General features: G+C 41.5%; 1 protein-coding gene across 2 annotated transcripts in view; it reads right to left on the bottom strand.

The window, feature by feature from the left end:
• Positions 1 to 12,114, bottom strand: part of ABCA4 (ATP binding cassette subfamily A member 4) — a 442,076-nt gene that overhangs the window by 58,329 nt on the left and 371,633 nt on the right. For both annotated transcript variants that reach the window (XM_077452886.1, XM_077452887.1), the window contains 2 exons: positions 10,707 to 10,827; positions 7,033 to 7,095 (listed from right to left, as the gene is read on the bottom strand). In XM_077452886.1, the coding sequence (XP_077309012.1) occupies positions 7,033 to 7,095; positions 10,707 to 10,827 (184 nt within the window). The remainder of the gene's footprint in view (positions 1 to 7,032; positions 7,096 to 10,706; positions 10,828 to 12,114) is intronic.

The raw sequence follows: 12,114 nt of genomic DNA, 5'->3' as shown, positions 1-12,114 counted from the left end.
TTTAACTTTGGATAGAGGGGAAAAAGGTTTTGTCAAGCATTTTTAGTTTTGGATTGTATTCCATCGGGGGAAATGCTTCCTTTCTATACCTGTGACACCAGGATATGAAATTGAGGGAGTAGATATCACTATAACAGAAAGGCACAGATAGCAGCAAAGACATGCTGGATGTTCAAACCCTTCCTAATTCTACAAAATATCTAGTTTTGTTTTTCCTCATTGGCAAGATTTCCCATCCCTTTCTGTTCAGGCAAAACATTTCTAATAAGAACACAGGCAATAATAATAACACAACAGAAGTTCTAAACTTCCCCTGCCCTATAACAAAATAGAAAAAAAAAAGTTTGGCCTGGAGTTGGACTTTAAAAAATAGGATTTTTATTACAGCTTACCTGTAAAATCCTTTTCTTGGAGTACATCATGGGACACAGAGCCATAGTAGTTACTATGTGGGTTATAGGCCACCTTCAGGACCACTGGCACACCCTAAGACAAGAAGTCCACTCCCTACTATATAAACCCTGCCACTACTGGGAGTACCTCAGTTTTGTAGCAAAGCAATATACGTGTATTAGAAGGGGGGATCTGTGTCCAATGATGTACTCCAAGAAAAGGATTTCACAGGTAAGCTGAAAATCCTCTTTTCTTTATCGTACATCATGGGACACAGAGACATAGTAGTTACTATGTGGGATGTCCCAGAGCAATGGCAACTGAGGGGAGGGAGACACAACAAAAGTAGGGCACTATGAGACTAGAGGAATTATACTGCTGCCTGCAGCACACTACACCCAAAGGCAATATCCTCACGCCTTTTTACATCCACCTGATATGATCTGGTAAATGTATGGACTGAACACCATGTTGAGGCCTTGCAGATTTGAGCCATGGAGGCTTGGTGATGCACTGCCCACGAAGCACTAACAGCCTTCAAACCATAAGCTTGATCAATTACTTGCCGAATCCATAGTAGATTTCAATGCTGCCTGTCCTCGTTTAGGACCTTCAGACAACACAAACAAAACATCAGCTTTTCGAATCTGAGCAGTCGCCTTCAAGTAGATTTTGACTGCTCTCACCACATCCGGAGAATGTAGGGATTTCTCTTAGGTAGAACAGGGTTCTGGAAAAAATGAAGGTAGAATAATATCCTGGCTTAAATGAAAACTTAACAGGTAGAAAATTAGGATGAGGACGCAATACTACCTTATCCTTGTGAATAATTAAATATGGCTCTTTACAAGAAAGAGCAGCCAACTCTGATACCCTTCTTGTAGAAGATATGGCTACCAGAAAAATTTGTTTCCTTATCAAAAGGACCAAGTGAATATGTTGTATTGGCTCAAAAGGCTGTTTCTGCAACTCCGACAGAATTAAATTCAAGTCCCAAGGGTTCAGGGGTGACCTAATCCCGGAGGATTAAGCCATGTTACCCTCTGAATAAAACTATGAACCAAAGAATGCTAAGCAAGTGATCATTGAAACAATACCGATAAGGCCAAGACCTGGCCTTTGATAGTACTCAAGGCCAGCCTCTTCTCTGACCCCATCTGCAGAAAGTCAAGGATTCTACCTATGACATACTTCCTTGGGTGTCAACCCCTGCATTCACACCAGGAGACATATGCCTTCCAGACTCTATAATATATGATTCTGGAGGCTGGTTTCCTTGCATTAATCAAGGTATATACCACAGAACCTGATAACCCACGCTTCTTCAGAATGTGGGTCTCAATAGCCAAACCGTTAAATTTAGCATTTGTAATGTAGGATGGAATACCGGACCTTGTGAGAGAAGGTCTGGACGTGGTGGTAGGATCCATAGTTCCCCTACCGCCATTCTTATGATCTTTGCCTACCAGGATCTTCTGGGCCACGCTGGGGCCACAAGAATTTCTGACTTCCCTTCCTGCTTGACCCTGTGAAGAAATAGCATAAGCAGCAGAATAGGAGGGAATGCATAAATCAGTGAGAACTGATTCCACGGGAACACCAAGGCATTTGTTCCGCATGCTAGTGGATCCCTTGTTCATGACACAAAGTTGTCAACCTTTTTGTTGAACCTGGACGCAAACAGATCTACGCATAGTGCCAGGAAGATATCAGGGTGAAAGGCCCATTTTCCCGGGAACAACTGCTGGCAACTCAAGTAGTCCGCCTGCCAATTTTCTATTCCTGGAATGAAGACTGCCGATAGGCAAGGTACATTGTTTTCTGTCCACGTTAAGATATGATTCACCTTTCTCTGGGCCGCATGACTTCTCGTGCCCCCTTGGTGATTGATCAAGGCCACTGCTGTGGCATTGTTGGATTGGATCCTGACAGGACAATTCCATAACCTGAACGTCCAGGCCCTCAGTGCCAAGCGTGCTGCCTGAATCTCTAGAATGTTGATGGGCAGGGTCATTTCTGATCTGGACCATTTCCTTTGGACAGGATGATCCCGTGACCACGTCTTCGGAGTGACAAAACGCGCAGGAAGGAACGGCGTGCTGACGTCACCGCATTCTACATCAGTCCCGGAACTGCGGATGGTAGTCGAGAGCCAGCCGGCTCGTTCTTTTTATGTACAGTTGTAACGTGAGTTTATTTGCAATTTTTATTTAATAAAATCTAAAGGGTTTTTACGCTATGCGAGTGTTCCCTTGTTTTTCATACGGATTGATTCATTGTGGCTTGAACATCCTGAGGATTGAGAGAGAGAGGTTCCTGCCTGGTTTCCCTTGAGGGTCTACCCTGGTCATTTTTCCATGCGATTTTTGATCCCATTGAACAGGGATCTATCGGTCCGGTAAGCAGCCATAATTAGCTATTGGTGGCGGCATTCTTTTGGTCTTCATAGCACTCATTTTCATCGGGGTTCGTTTCCACTCAACACTGGATTTCTCACGATTCTTTTGCACATGGAATCTGCTGGTATTTCTCTTTGGACTATTTTTATAAAAATATTAATTATCGTTCATTATATGTTGTGCACCAATTCATGTGTTATAAGTTATTTCAACAACTTGTATTGATTTGATTTGTATTTATTTCATTTTAGTATGGATTCATTTTTCATTTTTATTTTAATTAATTTTGTGTTTACATATTGGTGGCAGAGCACTACTGTATTTATATATTTATTTAATTTATTTTGTGTTTACATATTGGTGGCAGAGCACTATTGTATTCACATCTTATTGATTGTATCAATGAATTTTGGGTTTTTAATTAATGAATTTAGGATTTCCAATCACTGAATGAATTGCATTTAGCGCAGATCCTTATGGTATAGAGTTTAGTGTGTCGTGGTATAACGATTTTAGCTGCTGCTCACTGGGTGGGTTGATCGAATAGCTCAGTTTTGCTTTTTTATTTTTTCTTCCAGGACCGCTCCCCAACCTGAAAGGCTGGCATCTGTTGTTATCACCCACCAGGTAACTGGTAGGAAGGATTTTCCCTTTTGCAGATTCTTGGTTATTAACCACCAACTGAGGCTCCGGCGCACCCTTGGAGGCAGACACATTCTGAAATCTAGCGCTTGGACCTTCTGATTTCAAGCCAATAGGATACTGTTTTGCAGCAGCCTCAAATGAAACTGAGCATAAGGAATGGCTTCGAATGAAGCCACCATCTTTGCCAACAACCTCATGCAAAGTCGAATGGAAGGATTCTTCTTTGCTTTGACCACCTGAATCAGTTCTTTTATGGCACTGATCTTTCCCTGGGGAAAGAATACCCTTTTCTGGGCTGTATCTATAATCAGACCAAAGTATTCTAATCTTCTTGATGGTTTTAAGGAGGATTTCTCTAGGTTGAGAATCCAACCTAGGTATTCCAGGTAGTTGACTGTGGTGATCATACTTTGGTCTAAGCGGGCTACCGACTGATCTATCAAGAGTAGATAGTTTAGGTACGCTATAATCGATATACCTCGGGCCCTTAATCTGGCCAGAACTTTTGTAAACACTCGAAGTGCAGTAGCTAGACCAAAAGGCAGCGCTACAAACTGAAAATGAACATTTTCTGCCTCGAAGAGTAGATATTTTTGGTGAGCGGGGAAAATTGGAGGTATGCATCCTTGATGTCGATTGATGCCAGAAGTTCGCCTCCTTGTAGGACTACTGATTGAAACTATGACCTGATTTCTTAATTTCCTTTAGTATTTTGTTTTGTAGGTTTCCTCTCCCAGGACTTCTTTTGTCCCTGGGGTTGACCCAGAGGTTTAGAGGCTGTCGTGACTGCCTGGAGGCTGAAGTCCCTGGCACTGGAGAAGGAGCTTGTTTAAATGAAACATGTTTACTTCACTTCCTAACTGGCAAAAGAGTACTTTGTCCACCAGAAATTCTTTGGATGTATTTATTCAAATCATCCCCAAACAACCGTTCACCGTGAAAAGGAAAACTAGCCAGGAGCTTTTTGCATGGCTTCTTGGTTGACCAATTTTTCAACCATAAGATTCTATGCATATGCACCAGCCCAGGCGTAAGGTGCGAGGCCTGAAGAATAGAATCTCTCATAGCGTCTATTGCAAAAAATAACGCCGCTGGTAGTTTGGCTAAATCCTGGGCCTGCTGATCAGTAATTACCTTGAGCACCTGTTTAAACTGGTCTCTCAAGGATTGTTGAGTCAGTGAAACTTCCAGAGAAAAGTGTTTTTTTTAATAGGAATTCCAATTTTTTATCCATTAAGAAGCGTCAATTTCTGGTATCTCCCACTTTTTAGTGAATTTCTCCTCCATAGCATAAAGTATTGAAAACTTTTTAGGAGGAAAAAAATTGCTTATCTGGGTGATCCCACTCAGAATACATAAGCTTTTCCAGCAATGAATGGACAGGAAAGGCATGCACAGCTTGAGGAGGCTTTAGCAAACCCAAAGAAGAAGTAGGCTTATCAACCGACTCTAAGTTAAGGGTAGCAAAAATGAGGAACGTACCATCTCAGTAAGAGATTGCACCAACAATCTATCAGATTGTGAAGCTGATCCTTCTGCATTTTACCCCTCAGAAGAGGAGTCATCAGCCTCTTCTTGGTCCCCTGAGGGAAATCTTCCCCCACCCCGAGATCCTCAGCTAGAGGGTCCTGGGTAATGGAAGAGGACCTGTCACATTTTTTCCCCACACTGAAATGCGATTAAAGCTGCTAACCTATCTTCCAAACCTATCATGGCTGCGGAAAAAACTTCTACAGTAATATAGACAGGGGCTGCAGTGTTGGAAACAGTTGCAACATTTGACGGCCCTGATGGCTCACTCTGACCAGCCACCTCAGATCTCTCAGGGGAGGATGCCATTGTAGAGAGGAGTTTAGGCTTTTTAGGGCTTGAAGGAGTCCCTCTTGAGACATTTTTTGGGGTGTTTCTACCTCCCCTTCTGACCATAGCCCGATGCACAAATACAGAGGTACTACCAGAAGAAATTGCACCCACTGCTTGAGCAAATAGTACAGCAACTGCCGCTGCTATTAGTGCTCAGCCTGGTGCTTTAGTAAATGTACAAAGGGAATGCCTGTTTCCCATGCGAGCGTGGGCCTCCGATGTGATGGGATTGGCGCGTGTGTGTGTGGGGGGGCTGCGGACAATGGACCGCCAATCATTTCTAGCTTCCCCCTCTACCCAATTACAGAGTGATCTGATGAAAGCATGAAAGGTACGTGCTCTATACACCTCCCAATGGTGACTTTTAGGCATGACAACATTTACTTTTTAAAGGAGACAATTCATAAGAGAATTTAAAATTCCTTAGAAATCTCCACTTACCTTCCCTGCCGCAGGAATTCTGTGGTAAAACCAACAGACCCAATCTTAACCCCTCACTGTGGGCTCCATTAAAAAACCTTCAGGAACCGGGGGCCCCTTTTTATCAGGGGATCCACACACCTGGACCCGTAAAGCACCCTGTCAGGAAAACTTTATGGCTGAAAAAACCAAAGCACTGGATCCCGGGGTCCAGCTCTCTAAAAAGAGAAGCGTACGGGCTAAACCTCGTTTCTTCCACCACAAACTTGAGTACCATTCAATTCGGCCTGAAAAGACACTTTGAATGGATCCGGATGCATAGCCTGCCCCAGCAAAGAATATTCCAGTGGAGCTACACACAGCACATCTTTACTCATGACCAACACCTAAGACACTAAATCCAGTAGGGGGAGGGGTTATATAGGGAGTGGACTTCTTGTCTTAGGGTGTGCCAGTGTCCATCACCTGAAGGTGGCCTATAACCCACATAGTAACTACTATGGTTCTGTGTCCCGTGATGTACGATAAAGAAATCACAAGCAAAGTTTAGTTTTATGCAGAATTCATTAATATATAATAATCAAAAATTGGTTTACTGCTCTCAGATCAGAGAAAGAGAATTTTTGATTGGTTGCCATGAGTTAGTAGAAACAGTAGGTAACGGAGATGAGAAAGGCAGACATGTTTTGAAGTCCATCCTGGTTGACAACCATAGCTGCCTCTTTTGGTAAAGTAACCCAAGCACAGGACATGTTCTAGTCTCAAGATTACCAGGCAAAAATAAAGGAAAAAATGTCTGAAAAAAAAAAAAAGGTGATGGAGCCTCCACATCTGGAGCCATTCAAGGCTAGTAAGCTGCAAGTATTTACATTTTATTTGGATTTAGATATGCTTTTAGCAAAGTGGTTGCTTACGGAAGAGTAAAGACAAAACAGCACACTGAAGAGGTCACCTTTTGCTCTTTCTTCCTGTAAGCACATGCAGGAGAGCAAACCAACAGCACTATAGAAAGTGCTGACCTTCCCATTTTTGTTTGTGCTTCTAAAGAGAGGAGTACAGTAGGCTTATATCAAGAGTGAAACTAGGAATTTTGGTAATTTTCTGTAAAAATATATTTAATTATTTTAATGAATACATAACTGGATTAATTGGTGATTTTATATCTGCTTATAGGTCAGCTTCAAAGCTGTCCAGATTTGAGATTTCCATTTCTGTTAGGTATGCCTTTTCTTACCGATACATTTGTCAAGCATGTTACATTGGGCATTGGAAGAGCTGAACAGTATGGAATCTTTCATATATTGTTACTCACCTCTCCAGGCCGGATACCAATACAAAGCTTGTCCACAGCAGGAGTGTGTTTACCAACATAAACCTGTATATGGTACAGAGAACTGTGAGTCAGTTTACTAAAACATAATACATGCAGTATTTTCATTACAGCACATTATTTTATTTTTTTATCTCTATTAGTAAAATTCTTGGAACGACTTACAACACAACTTCAATGAAACAGCTATCTGAAATAAATCTGCTATAAAAGGTGTACCACATACCCAGAAGAATAGAAAAATGGAGAAACCCCCTAGAAGTGGGATTTTATAGGTACTACCATATTACACATACATAGGAAAAAAAAAAAAAAAAAAATATATATATATATATATATATATATATATATATATATATATATATATATATATATATATATATATATATATATATATATATATGTTTTATTATACAAAAAAATACATAATTACAATATCACAAAAAAATATAAATAATCAAGGATGCATAACAATACACAAACAATCATGGATAGGTGTAATGGAGTGTAATGGAGTGACCCAAACACAACAATGTTTCAGAGATGAGTCGTATTCTCCTTCATCAGGGATTTTTTTTCTGGGTAACACCATAGATCCTAATCACTAGATAGGTACATCCAAAACAATTTTAAAATAAATGCAGAAGGGCTTGGAGACGGACACTGGTTTTGGCATACTTGGTGGGGCCATGACTTGAACCCAGTCTGTGCAGTGGGTGCAACTTCATGGGACCCCGGGGCCTTTGATGCGTCCCTGTCCTGTTTATTAGTGGCCTGTAAGCAACATCATTGTTTGACTAAGATTCTCCAGCCTTTTCTGGGCCTCAGTGCACATGTAGGCCCCCTGTTGGTCCGATATTTTGGACTGCAGTGTGGCTGATAGGATAGGTGATTAAGTGGGGGGAATGCAATACTATTCCCTTGTCCTTTCCAATTTTCCTTTTTCTTGTTTACCATCTATATACTCTTTAAAGAATATCTGGTTGGATGGGATTCGGATTGGCACCTGTCTCAGGTCTGTCACCTGTCTGCATTTATTCTAAAATTGTTTTGGATGCTAGAATGTACCTATCTAGTGATTAGGATCTATGGTGTTACCCGGAAAAAAAATCCCTGATGAAGGAGAATACGACTCATCTCTGAAACGTCGTTGGGTTTGGGTTACTCCATTACACCTATCCATGATTGTTTGTGTATTGTTATGCATCCTTGATTATTTATATGTTTTTGTGATATTGTAATTATGTATTTTTTGTATAATAAAACATTTATATATATATATATATTTTTTTTTTTTTTTTTCTATGTATGTGTAATATGATAGTACCTATAAAGTCCCACTTCTAGGGGGTTTCTCCATTTTTTTTTACAACACAACTTCAAGTCGCCCCCAGGCCAAGCGACTTTGGCTGTGGCAAATCACAGAATAATCAGCTCTTGCGAGGGAACTCCACGCCAAATTTTAAATAAAAAACTGGCATGTGTTCCCCTCCAAGAGCATACCAGGCCCTTAGGTTTGGTATGGATTTTAAGGCGAACCCCCTACGCCGAAAAAGCGACATGGGGTCTCCCCAAAATCCATACCAGACCCCTATCCGAGCATGCAGCCCAGCCGGTCAGGGAAGGCGGTGGGGACGATCGAGCGAGAGAGGTGACTCTCTGTAAAGTCGCTTCAATATAAATGGAGATCCGACTTGGAGGCAACTTCCATTGAATTCTATGGGTACAAGTCGCCTAGAAGTCGTACAGGAACCTTTTCTGAAGTCGGAGTGACTGCAGTAGTGTGCATTAAGACAGATCCATTCACTTAAATTGATTTTTTCATGTAGGGCGACTTGAGGTGCAGGGCCGCTGTTAGAAATCATGGGGCCCTGTACAGCCTACCCGACTGGACCCCCTTTAACCCCGCCCTAGACCCCATCCTAGGCTCCTCACCTGACCCAACCTCTGCAGATTTGTCACCGTTTACATATGCACACGTGTTCATTTTTGTGCATGAATACAGGGGGACAGAGGCAGTTTAATAATGTTTTCAATTTCATTTTATTACAAAAAAAATGTACACTGTATCTTTAATTTCCTTTTGTATCTCTTTTATGAACAACCTCCCTTCTGATAGCATAGCGCAGTGACAGGTCATCCTTCTGGAGAGGTCTCTCCTCTGGCTTCCAAAGCAGTTGATCAAACAAAGATCGATTTGATCAGATGTTTGTTTAAGCCAGTAATGGCTTGCTTATATGAGACCATGTAAGTAGGAAGCACATCATCAGCTCCTCTCACTGTATCCCAGGAACTGGATGTTGCTGCCCACATCCTTAATGGGACCCCTGATTGAACGGGAGAACAACGGTGGTGAAACCCCCTTCCACTGCCTGCAAAAGTAATCCAGGGGCTTCTTAGCCACTAAGATTACTTTTACTTTGTGTAGACTTTTTGGGGCTAAAAAATAATATCCTGATCATTGCTGCTGCAGCCATGACCAAGACATCACCCTTCCAATCCAGCAATGTACCAGTACATTGCTGGACAGAAAGTGGTTAAAGGGGGGTGATTGGGAGGCACATGTTTACTGCCCCCCCAAGGAAAGTGTAAAGTAGCATCTCACAGCATTTTATGATTATCAGAATTATGGAAATTACAGAGGTAGCACAGTCAGCATGTGCTCTGTCATGGATCTGTCAGTGTCACATGGCTTTTGGGTGCTGACTTTGTTAACTGTGTGTTACAAACTTTAACCCTGCAATAGCATACAGCAATAACAAAGTAAGCACCAAACAGCAATATGACACACGGACAGATCCATGACAGAGCACATGCTGACTGTGCTGCCTGCATGAGGATCATAATGCTGATAATCATGACCTGCTATGCTGTGTGTCAGTGTGTAAGCCTACCTACACGAGACAGTGAGGATTCTATCTGCTGTTGTCCACTCACTCAGCCGGATCTATTTAACTAGCAGAGCAATATGCGGTGAAGCTTTATGTACATGCGCCCGAAAAAGGAAAAATAGTCCAAGCGCTGTGCTCACCCTCTGGGCCCCTCTGTAGAACAGATGGGGCCCAGCAAAATGTAATTACAACCCCCCTCTTTCTCTAAGCAAGTATTAGTGGGGGAGAACTTCGTTTAGAAAGCTCTAGTTTTTGACCGGGCCCCCCTGTGGAGCTGATGGGGGTGGGCCCAGTACAACAGGGCTGACTGTACTGCCCTATCAGCGGCCCTGTTGAGGTGACTTGGGGCAACTTGAACTCAGATCCAAAGTTGCCCCTGTGTGAATGGCCTATTCCCTCATCCACACTAAACAACATGAATGGAGGAATCTCTGCTGACAGCTATTGCCTTCCAACAGTCAACACTGGCAGCTGTCAGAATACGTAAACAGTGGCTGCATCTAAATGGATATAGCTGTTGTTTGGCTGTCAATTTTCCTCCAGGTTCTTACATTTTTAGATCAAAAATGGTCAGACAGTAGGGCCACCCATGGTTTGAATTTTGTCTGGTTCATCCAGGAACCAGCTTAAATTTGCTCCGGGTATGGCCTGCTTAACTCATACATGAATTTACCCTTTTAGGTTTTGCATGTCTATCTTTGTGCAAACATGATCAACATATACACAGTGTATTTAAATACTTTTCAAAAGGGCAGAAACATTTACTTTTGTCAGTTCTTTAAGTTTTAATATATCATTTTTTCCTCCTCCTTTCAGGACTCTGAGTCTCTCCTGTGCAACATCTTCATCTTCACCTTCAATTTGCTCTTTTGGAGGTTCAGCAGACCTATTAAAAAGAATGACAACTGTGAAAACAGAAGTATCTTGGACTGACCATCACATGCCAATAATAGTAATGCTCTAAAGTGTATATAATGTGAGCATACAGTATGGCTTGAGTTATTAGGGCAATGTTTACCTAGAAGTAATTTTTCACGTGATGTTTTTTTACATACTTGGTCATCTATGTTTTCCCATTGTATTAAATCTAGAGATTTGTAAAGTAGCCAGTAGAGGGAGCTCTCTGTTTTTTCACTGTGTGATTTAAATCCTAACTATGAACTTCACTTTAAGTGTTACTAAACCCAGTAATATGAAAATAATTAAAATGCCCACCCACAGTGCCCACTGCTTATAAATCTTATTACAGTACAGAATAATGCCCATTGGTTTTGGCTGTTAGTAAGTCGTTTGTGAGTTTTAGGAGGTCAGTTTCTGTGGAGTGCTGTCGAGTGCTGGGCGAAATCTGGACTGAAAGGGATCAAGAAGGGTATTCTCAATGAGGTGGTCACTCAGTCGGTTGTAGACTAAACGTTCAAGGAGTTTGGAAGCAAAAGGGAGTAATGAGATGGGTCTTAGGTTGTTAAGATTAGTGGGGTCCAGTGAGGCCTTTTTATGTGTAGGAGTGACTAGAACATGTTTTAGAGGGTTGGGGAAAATGCCAGTAGAGAGGGAGAGGTTGAAGATATGACTTAAAGAGTGAAGGCTAGAGCCACAGGGGGACCGTAGTATTTTAAAAGAAACAGGGTCCAGGGGGCAGGAGGTAAGGTGAGCGTTAGAAAAAAGTTTATTGACTTCCTCTAGAGTAGTTGGAAGGTTCATGCAGCCCTATTGACAGGGCGATTACACCTGCCAATATCCAAGTCCCCCCAGGTCCAGGAAAAAAAATAGGCAAATAGGCTGCTCACTTTGCAAGGGAAATTTTGCTTTTCGAATGAGGTGAAGCTCTGCTGACTTTTATCATCCACTTTTAGGCAGTTTTCATTACGTGAGTTCTTTGCAAAATACATTTTCAACACGTTTACTAAGCTCTGGGTAAATTTCCCTTAAAAAATTAAAATTCCCTTGCAAAGTGAATAGCTTATTTGCTTTTAGTATTTAGTGAAAATGCAGTTATACATTTAGGTCCTGAATGCACAAATGTTCATTGTCTTTATCTATGATAGTAAGGAATACTGTTTGTTCTTTATCTTTTTGTGTCTCTCTTGTAAATAGTTATGCTAAAAAAAGTGAATTGAATATTTTACTATTATTATACAGGATTTATATAGTGCCAAGAGTCTGCACAGTGATT

The sequence above is a fragment of the Lithobates pipiens genome, unplaced genomic scaffold (assembly GCF_037356315.1).
Source record: "Lithobates pipiens isolate NorthernLeopardFrog02 unplaced genomic scaffold, aLitPip1_a1.2 Scaffold_23, whole genome shotgun sequence".
NCBI lineage: Eukaryota > Metazoa > Chordata > Amphibia > Anura > Ranidae > Lithobates > Lithobates pipiens.
This window is presented reverse-complemented; position numbering and strand designations above follow the sequence as displayed.